Source organism: Sinocyclocheilus rhinocerous, unplaced genomic scaffold (assembly GCF_001515625.1).
Source record: "Sinocyclocheilus rhinocerous isolate Xijiao unplaced genomic scaffold, SAMN03320098_v1.1 scaffold85, whole genome shotgun sequence".
In the NCBI taxonomy this organism is placed as follows: Eukaryota; Metazoa; Chordata; class Actinopteri; order Cypriniformes; family Cyprinidae; genus Sinocyclocheilus; species Sinocyclocheilus rhinocerous.
Window position 1 is genome coordinate 188,105 of NW_015649998.1, and position 10,507 is coordinate 198,611.

The 10,507-nt window shown below is 41.7% G+C and overlaps 2 protein-coding genes and 1 non-coding gene across 3 annotated transcripts in view; all 3 read left to right on the top strand.

Moving 5' to 3' along the window:
• Window positions 1-2,991, top strand: part of LOC107710997 (probable G-protein coupled receptor 22) — a 6,251-nt gene extending 3,260 nt beyond the window's left edge. The window contains exon 2 of the mRNA XM_016515899.1: window positions 2,149-2,991. Within this exon, the coding sequence (XP_016371385.1) occupies window positions 2,245-2,991 (747 nt within the window). The 5' untranslated portion in view covers window positions 2,149-2,244. The remainder of the gene's footprint in view (window positions 1-2,148) is intronic.
• On the top strand, window positions 2,153-4,972 carry LOC107711040 (probable G-protein coupled receptor 22). The gene is made up of 2 exons (XM_016515948.1): window positions 2,153-2,189; window positions 3,239-4,972. Exon 2 carries the CDS (start codon window positions 3,294-3,296, stop codon window positions 4,875-4,877), a length of 1,584 nt encoding a protein of 527 aa, XP_016371434.1. The 5' UTR covers window positions 2,153-2,189; window positions 3,239-3,293; the 3' UTR covers window positions 4,878-4,972.
• A 4,807-nt stretch (window positions 4,973-9,779) lies between these two features.
• trnaf-gaa (transfer RNA phenylalanine (anticodon GAA)) lies at window positions 9,780-9,852 on the top strand. Its single transcript has one exon. It is a non-coding gene; the product is annotated as a tRNA-Phe (tRNA).
• Window positions 9,853-10,507: the final 655 nt, after the last annotated feature.

A 10,507-nucleotide genomic window follows, 5' to 3' on the forward strand; every position in this document is an offset into this window, starting at 1 on the left:
GTGTATCTGCCCTTCTGTTTTGGAAAGCGTCAAATGATTTTACAATGCATTTTTGCAGAGGGGAGCAAAGTAGCCAATCACAGACATGTTTGTTGATTTCTACAACGCAATGGCCAATCAGATGTGTTTAGGTTGGAATCCAGGCACTCACCGCTTTTTGTCCGGTGCTGAGTTCTATCATGCTCGTAAACTTCATTTAAAAAGTTTCAATGTGGTCACATTCATTGGTTAAAATGGAACTTTGTGAGATCGTGATGAATGAGTGACAGTTTTTAATAAATTTAAAGGGAGCGTTCTTTCCATGCTGTAGCCTATATGATAATATATTCAGAATTTAAATAAAACGTGTGTTTTTCATGCTTGACAAGCGGCCACGTACGACAAAGAGATAGTAAAACTACTACACTATATAGAAAAAGATAATAGCCTAATTTCAGAAGCACAAAGTGATGTGATTCTGCAACCGAGCCTGGTCCAAACGCAGGATTTAGGTAAGGAAACGGTTATTAATTATTTGTATTGGCTGCCATGCCAAATCATGCACCTGCTTGCTTTTCTATTTAATATAAGTGTTTTTGTGAACGTATATGCTTTAATAACAAATAATTGTAACATTTTACAATAGGGTTCCATTAGTTAATGTTAGTTCATGTATTAAAGTGTTAGTTAATTATTGTAAAGTGTTACCCAAATAATGTATTTTGAGCGTTCACTTGAAACTAAGCGCAAGTTTTCATTTTCGGGTGAATTATTCCTTTATCAGGCAGGCTACAAACCAGCGTGGACAGACCAAATTGGCTTGGAAAACAACGATAATGAAATAGAGTCTGGTAAATGGCAGAAAGAGCTGAGACAGCGTGGTTAGTCCAAAGAAAGATGGATGGATCTCAAGCATAGCACAGTGATGGATAGAGAGTAGGAGGTAGAAACAAACTCCTCCAGAGATTTCACAACACACTGTGCACCTGCACCTCCCACTCATCTCTCATTCTCTCCCTCTCTCTCTATCTCTTTCACTACTCCTTAGTTTTTTACATGCAACGCCGTGATCTGCCATCTCTGACAAAAGTCAGTCTTGCTTATTTTTTGCCTCAGTCTCACTTCTGTGAGCATAAGATGTCAAGCTTCAGTTATTCGTACTACCACAGAATCCGAGCCCTAAATCTATGTCTTCCACTGTCACTCAAAAGTTCCACTGCAGTGACCTCTTTTCATTACCAGCATGGCATGGGGCGCATCGGCACGCCAACCATATTGCCCTCCCCCCATCTGCAGTCTCATTGTGTTAAACATCAAAACTTTCCTCCTGCGGTCATTATCACAGATGTGCTCAAAAGGCAAAGTCTGAGCCCCACTTGAGCAGCCACGGATGCAGAAAGTCTCAAATTTTGTATTTTGACCACTCTTAAACTGTAAACCAGTTGCCATAGTAACAACCATCCTAGAAATGGGATCAGTCTCAAGTTGAACTCATTTATTTATTTATATATTTATGATTTTTTTTTGGGAATGACAGGCTGCTGTGATTGCGCAGCCTATAATTTGAGGGCTGCTTGTTTTGATGGCATGTATTTTAGATTTTTATTTTATTAGAAAAATAACACGTTAAATCAGATGTTGAGCAGTACACTGTGTGTGTACACTACTGTGTCCATAACCAAATTCATTAAGGTTTCAGCAATCGTTTGTGTCCTTGGTCATGTGTGAGTGATCATTTTGTGGTGTAATTCATCTGTCGGAGTAATTCTCTTGTTGGACACAAAAACTTGGCTGTGTGCGGGACTGCAGAATCACACATACACGATGACTCACGTGTACATCATACTCATCTTTATTGTCCTGTCTTGCTAGATCAATACCTTATTACACTTCAGAAGGACAAGTCATACCCCTGTTCCACCAAAATGATGCCAGCGCTCGGTTGGTTGCATCTGTGAATCTCTCTTAAAATTTTGTCTTTTATATTTATTAGTATTTATAAAAATATATGCTGTTTAATAAACATAATATATAAGAAAAGCCTGGCACCCTGTCGGTGGAAAAGGGGTCACAGTGGATCTCAGTGTGCCCTGCTCCAGTAAATACTTTAAATTTTTGGCCTGTTGATTAAAGAATGCGTTTCATTCTGTTTTTGTCTTCCCATCATAGATCTGTCAATCATTCAAGGCCCCAAGAAAACACCTGAGTAGGTGGAGCATGGCCAGTAGGAGTGGCTGGCGTTACTATGCCTGAAGGCACGTGGCGATGGTGTCCATAGAGACAGATGGCAGCTTCACTGGGGGCCACGGTTTGTCCCTCTTACAGGCTGAAGATAGCTTGGGGGCCGGACTCGCTCAGCAGGAGGGGTCGTGGCTCGGCTTCCGGGCTACGGTGAGTGCTGTGCTGCTGCTGGAGCTGCTCCTGGGAGTGGGTGGCAATCTGACCGTGCTGGTGTTATACTGTGGTCACTGCAGCCTGTTGGAGTCCGTCAGTCATGCCGTCACGCTCAGCCTGCACACCCTTGACCTGCTGCTCTGTCTCCTCTGCCTGCCAATCACTGCCACGCTCCTCATTCTGGGCGGAGCCTCGGTTCCTCACCACGCCCTTCTCTGCTGTCTCCATGAATCGGCAGCCAGCTTCGCCAGTGTGGGCACCGCACTTAACCTGCTGCTCATCAGCTTAGATCGCTATGACATCAGCGTCCGGCCAGCCAATCGCCTGCTGACACCTCGAAGAGCCACCATTTTACTTGTTGGAGTATGGGCGGTTTCTTTAGCCGTGCCGCTCCTACCATTCGTGGAGGCGGGGTTTGTTTCGGGGCAAGGCGCGGGGGTGTTTGTGCACTCCAATAGCACTGTGCTTTGTTCAGAGTGGGGAGGAACTCTACAGGCTCATCTGTTACTACAGGTTCCCGTGTTCCTGTGCTCTCTCGCGGTGATGCTGTTTACATACTCGCGAATTCTTCAGGCACTGCGCATCCGCATCGGACGCACACCTGTGAATCTCTCTTAGTCCCAGCCTGCGTTTGCTCTTGAATGAGTGACAATGACGTTACTGACTGATACTACTAGGGATGCACCAATATTAAAATCCAGATATTCAACTGGCAGATATTCAACTTTGATATTATTTTATCAAAATAAATTTCAAATAAAACAATAAAAAGCTTTAAATGTTTAGTTTCATATATTTTTATTATTTTTTATTTACTATATATATATATATATATATATATATATATATATACAGTATATATAAGGTGGAGCATGGCCAGTAGGAGTGGCTGGCGTTACTATGCCTGAAGGCACGTGGCGATGGTGTCCATAGAGACAGATGGCAGCTTCACTGGGGGCCACGGTTTGTCCCTCTTACAGGCTGAAGATAGCTTGGGGGCCGGACTCGCTCAGCAGGAGGGGTCGTGGCTCGGCTTCCGGGCTACGGTGAGTGCTGTGCTGCTGCTGGAGCTGCTCCTGGGAGTGGGTGGCAATCTGACCGTGCTGGTGTTATACTGTGGTCACTGCAGCCTGTTGGAGTCCGTCAGTCATGCCGTCACGCTCAGCCTGCACACCCTTGACCTGCTGCTCTGTCTCCTCTGCCTGCCAATCACTGCCACGCTCCTCATTCTGGGCGGAGCCTCGGTTCCTCACCACGCCCTTCTCTGCTGTCTCCATGAATCGGCAGCCAGCTTCGCCAGTGTGGGCACCGCACTTAACCTGCTGCTCATCAGCTTAGATCGCTATGACATCAGCGTCCGGCCAGCCAATCGCCTGCTGACACCTCGAAGAGCCACCATTTTACTTGTTGGAGTATGGGCGGTTTCTTTAGCCGTGCCGCTCCTACCATTCGTGGAGGCGGGGTTTGTTTCGGGGCAAGGCGCGGGGGTGTTTGTGCACTCCAATAGCACTGTGCTTTGTTCAGAGTGGGGAGGAACTCTACAGGCTCATCTGTTACTACAGGTTCCCGTGTTCCTGTGCTCTCTCGCGGTGATGCTGTTTACATACTCGCGAATTCTTCAGGCACTGCGCATCCGCATCGGACGCACACCCAGGCCCCACCGAGACAGCAAACGGCCTGTGCATCGTCTCTGGTTACGGCGTAAAAAGTCAACGAGGTCACCGGATCACACGACGAGAAACACACCCACCTCCCCACCGCAGCTTTCAACCGACCCGCTTATCACCTCAGATACAGTTACAACAGTAACCATCAACACTGAGACGAACACTCCCTCGCTCACCACGCCACTTAGCCCCACTCCTACTGTATCCGTGATAACCTCTCCTTTAAGCCCCACCCCCACTGCTTCAATGGTAACCACGCCTTTGAGTCCTGCCCCATCTGTATCCGCCATAACTAGCCCTCACATCCCCACCCCTGCTACATCATCAGTGGCCACGCCTTTGAGCCCCATGCCCACTGTATCCACAGTAACCACTCAGCTAAGCCCCGCCCCCGTTCAGGGTCCTCCCAGCATGGGCGTGGGAGCGTCAGTATCGGCCATTTTGGCTCTGCGTCGAGCAGTTCGGCGCCACCGAGATCGGCGGGAACGCCAAAGGCGTGTTTTTCGCATGTCCGTCATCATAATCCTCTCTTTTCTGCTATGCTGGGCGCCTCTCTCCATCATGCCCCTTCTCATGCTGGCCATCGGGCCATCTGATTGGCTAGAACGCCTGAGACTCTGCTTTCTGGTTCTTGCTTATTGGACGGTAGTGCTACATCCGCTGCTGTATGCGTTCACGCGGCAAAAACTGCGCAAAGTTCTGCATACCCGTCTGCGCAGGCTGCGGCCGCAAAACACGCAGACTCCCATTCGTGCTAATACCAGGATCCGCCGCAAGCACAGGGCGGATTGCAGCGATGCTACTGACCGCTGCCTGACAGAGGCTGTTAGAGAGTGAGTGTTTGTGTGTCTGTGACTTATAACTAGGCTCACACGGAATCTGAGTGCGCATTCACTTGTGTACATCTGTCTTTTCTTGTTTTTTTATTAAATATTTTGGATAATTTAATTATGCTTTCAGCTGCTAATATGAGTATGTTCAGCTCCATTTAACATATTTCACCATGTTTAAATCCAAGGCCGTAACCATATTTTAAACATTTGTAAGAGACTTAAGGGAACAAAGAAAAAGAAAGAAGAACTAGAATTTATTGTAAAGTAATCTCTTTGAAGTATTTGCAAATAATATTCTATTTTATTATTAATAGGCACACATTCACTTAAAGAGGTCATATGATGCGATTTCAATTTTTCCTTTCTCTTTGGAGTGTTACAGGACGTCGGCGTTGCGCATGCGCCGCTCAGAAGTGTCGAACGCGGAAGCGCAGGGAGTGATCAAATCAAAACAACGGTCACAAATTAGAAGTACAAAATTTATAAAGAAGAATTTCGGAGGATTTCGATATAAGCCAAGAGGAGACTGGTTCTACAGGAGGCCATTGTTCACCCCCCGGAGCCATGTGTGACACTTTTTTATTATGGATGGATGCGCTTTATTTAACTTCTTTGGGACTGATGAACTGCAACACCCGCTGACAGCCATTAAACAGCTTGGAAGATCAAAGTCAATTTTTTATATAACTCCGACTGGATTCATCTGAAAGAAGGAAGTCATATATGCCTAGGATGGCTTGAGGGTGAGTAAATAATGGGCTAATTTTCATTTTTGGGCGAACTATCCCTTTAAGGCACTGGTACAGAAAGGCACGCAAGCCTTTTAACAGACAAACACCATATTTTCAAGCTTTCAAATAATGCACATATGCGCGTTTGTCTACACACAAATCTGTGCGGACATGAAAATCAGGACATCAGCGGACAATGCTAATGGCGAAAATTGCGAAAATCCCAACTGATCTCATGGGAAAATGAGGTGAATTCATTCAATGTGAATCACGTGAAAATGTATGATTTTCAGAAAAAAGGGAAGCATGAAGGCCCACCCTTAAAAAACTACGAATGAGTATAAAATGTACAAATTCGCTACTAAATTGCCAAAACGAGAAATAGATACGAATTTCCATGAAATTTTTTTTCAAATACGCTAAAATATACTTTAGGCTAAATCACCTGCCTAATATGCTGAAAACAGCTCCGTTAATGTTTCTTGTCTTGTCACATTCAATTATGATTTACATGAATCAAGTAAATATGATTCATGAATCAGGTAAATAGGCCTGTATGTTCAATTCAAAACATTTCTGTCATAAAACAGTTGTTGATTATTCGTTTAGCTTGTTAGCTACTTATGTCTTCATACTCTTTCACCTCTAAAACTGAAGCATTGTGGTGGAATTCGCATTTGTCTTCTGTTAACAATAAAACCTTCTTTGATTTGATTGGCCATATCAATTATTTTGACATTGATGAGCACTGTTAGTCCCCTGAGGCAGACTAGTCTAAAAATGTAACTTTTTGTCATCCTACCAACAAACCAAAGAGTGTGTAATGGAGCGCAGCAAAACAGCATCAAGGATATCAAATACTGAGGTTGGCAATTTGGCCATATCTGATTATTGAGGGGACTTTTGATCAGATTTCTCCCACAAATCTGTTCAGAAAATGTCAAAGAAAAAGAGAAAGTCAGCAGATTCCGCCTGGGCCTATTTATGACTGTAGGTAAAAGGTCTGTGCAGGAAACCATTAATGTGTTAGATGTGTTAGATGATAAGTGTGACTCGCTCACCTCTATAAAGGAAATTAAAAGACATTGGTAGGTCTCTATTGTCCACGAGTGTGTAGTATCATTGGCAACTAATCAGCACAGGGTTTCTAAAGCACATTGAACTCTGAGGTCAACAGGGCACTGTCTAATTAACCAGTAGAGCACAAATATTCCCATGGTGCTAGGGGAAAAGAGCGAGATTGAGAGAGCATACCTACAGGTGTGAGTCTGCCAGAGGCCATGTGCAATAAAATCCAAATCCAGGTTATGCATCGCATGATTTCCATATAAATTAATACCAACTTATTGGCATTCATTGTGTGGTGTAACGAGTACCCGTCTATCCACCAGTACACATACTTGTGCACATATTTTACATTGTCCTTCTCACTGATAGTCTAGAGGGCAATAGATTTATCATTGTGTTTATTAATTTATATGATCAGGGATGTAAATAGTCACTAATATTCCTGTGGTTTGAAACGGCAGCCAATCTGAATTCGGCTCTACCAAGGGCATGCATACTGGTTCGATCAGTTTCTGAAAATATCGACAAAACAACTTTTACAATTTCAAAATTAATTTATTTTATTTGTGTCCCGTATTTGTATATCTTGTCAGTGCTGTATATTATTTCAGTTTGAGATGGGTATTGTATTACTTTACAATAGAGGAGCAATAAGTCTGAATTACAATAATAAAAAGATTCAGCCTCTTTGCTTGTTTGCTTTGTTTGTTCCCAACCTCAGCAGTCAAAATTCATACCTCTTATAGAAAAGCATATAACATTTCATGTGTACATATTTTATTTTATTTTTTATAATGGCAGAAGTATTACTTTTATTTATACTATATTTATACTTTTACTTACAGAGCGAAGACGCAAAAACTAATCTGTATTTTGATTCATCCTGATTAAAAAAGTTTGCTGTTCTGAATAATTAACATCAGTCTGAGCCACTTGCTCTGATAGTTAATTGGTGTATGGTAGTGTCTTTTCATTACGTGAATTTATTAAGAAGTGCAGGCTGCTTTAATATATACAAATAGTCCATGCTGAGAAAGGTTGACTGACTTCATCCCAGTTGATAAAAGTCAAACAGGCAATTAAGAACCTCCTGTGTCTCTGTCAGCATTTGCAGTTTCACACAGAAGATCAAATGCCATATGAGGGATACTCAATAAAGTACCTGCTCAATCAGTGAAATGGTAGCCATTCAAACTCTCTCTGCCTGATTCAGAGACCTTAAATGTTATTAATCTTTAAAGAGTTGGTTTCAGCCAATATGTGTGTAGAGAATGGGAGACTATCATTCCTCATTATCGGTGATAGAGGCTACACTCCACTTGTGAAGTCTGATCGTATCAACACTTATTAATGTTTAATGGCACATGCTGACATTTGCAGGAGCCTAATAACTGGAGGGCCGATAATGGGGACGGGGTCCTGCACACAGATGTAGATGCCTGTCTTAATAAACATGTAAAGAACTCTGACCACACAGGTTTATGTAGGTCAATAAGACCTTGCTTCTACTTTCCCTTAATTTAATTACAATTATTTAGCATCACCCTACCACTGCAAATATGAAATTGTAGCGTGTGCTTTCATAATATGTAAGTAAGAATTACCCAAAATATTGTGGTACTAGGCTACTATAGTACTGTGGTACGATGAGGTTTTGAATGATTACCAAATTCATGCATGTAATTACACTACCGTTCAATAGTTTGGGGTCCTTATGGTCACTTTTGATTATTTTAATTATTTTATATTTGCTGAATAAAACTGTTATTATATTTTACAAAAAAGGAGAAAAACTTACTGACTTCAAATTGTTGAACAGTAGTGTACACTTTATTCCAAGGTATTCCAAAAATACCATCGTATTTCTTTGGTAAGTGCTCATACATACTGTTGGCACTAATGTATGAGAGGTTATGCTAAATATGTTAAATGAGTAAAGTCACAGCTATTTTATTTTATTAAGCATTATTATTCATTATCATTATTATTCAGAAAAACAAATGTGAGGATGCACATGCCTATGTACAAACATCGAATTGAGGCAATTATTATGTGTGCATTCAAATTACCTATTTGGAATTGTTCATTTATTTCCAAATGAGGAAAAGTGATGTACTTAATCAAATTTACATATTACATATTAAGTAGTATAATCAGCATCTTATTCCCATCTCCCTCGTTGTTTCTGTCTGCCACTCTCCCCCTTTTAATTTTGAAAACTCAAGTATGTTGATTAGTACCTTCTGTTTGTGTGCCTTCATGAGCAAGGAGAGAAAAGGAGAAAGAGAGAGGGTGGGTGGGAAATATTTTTTTCTTACTGTATGCAACATGAAAATACTGCCATGTATTCATTAACATCTCTCTTGCTTCCTCTCCCACCATTCTCTCTCTCTCTCACACACATGCATCTTTTTTAATCTCATCTGTTCCACTCACTGTCATCATCTTTCTTCTTTTTATCACTGACTGTGCCTTGCTTTCTGTTCCTTCGTTCTGTCCTGACTCCTCTCTTCTCTAGACTTGCATAAGAACAAAGAAGATCTGCCATTGCAAGAGGAAAGTCACCTTGGAAGACAGGAAAAGAGAGAGAGAGAGAGAGAGATTCGTGTGGGTGGAATAACTAGCAGAAGGATGAGTCCCGTTGACTGAATCGGGCAACAAGCACACATTCCCATCTCCATGTGTGTGTTGCTCATAGATTCACTACGTAAGCGTTATGACCTCTTAGTTTTCGTCTCGTTTATTCATTTATTTATTAATTCTCTTGGTTTTACTTGTTCATATGGCCTTATTTTTTATATTAACCTTTGCAAAAATGCTTGTACTTTTCCTGTGCGAATACATTAATACCAAAAGAAGCTAAATAACATCCAACCATATTTCAATCAATCATTTTCTTCAATCATCACCCTTCAGTTTTAGTCAGGTGTTTTGCTGTAAAAGCAAAAATGAATTACGAGCTGACTAGGTTAGTTCTATCAAACAAATCACGTAAAATACTACATATGAATCTTGTGTACTTATTATTACTTAATATTGTAAGTTTTAAAAACACAACGTATAAGTTCATATGCTGTAACACAACGCTCAAAACCATTATATTACAAGCCGAAATAGCTCAGTTGGGAGAGCGTTAGACTGAAGATCTAAAGGTCCCTGGTTCGATCCCGGGTTTCGGCAAGGCTTTTTCCTCAACTCAGTGCTGAGAAGTAAACTTTATGTCAACAGGCATAAGCTATGTTAAAAAAAATAATAAGAAGAAAAGTGGTATGCAGAGGCAAAGCCGATGAAACTACTACAGCGAGTACTGTATATTGGTCTTTCACTCTCTCCGGTTATGTAGTGTGGAGTACATATAATGGCCTGATGATGTCGCTCTAGGTTTTAGTTCATTTAATCACCCCTGCGATTTTGCTGTAATTGCAGCAGAGGGCGATGTTGGTTTACAATTCAGTAGTAGTCACCTCGTGGAAAAACTCGAGAAAGGCCACCATGGAAACATGTACTGACTAGAAAAGCATGGAAGTCGCTGGACTGCAGAATGACATGACGGTACAGTGCCTACAGTATGACAGCTTGAACACAGTGCACCTGTTTTGATGTCTCAACTGACTGCATACCTCTTTGTGCCTCACAATATGCTGCTGCTTGGCCTAAATGTTTGGTCTGTTACATAGGCTACCATAACATAACAGGATAAACGTTACAGCATTTTTATAAAGTTGACCGGAACATTGCGGAGTCGCAGTCTATTTTTTTGACATCTCATGTTTTCAGCACAAATGTCTACTCTTCTGTGTATCCGTTTCTTTGTTTATTTATCTATTGTATTGAA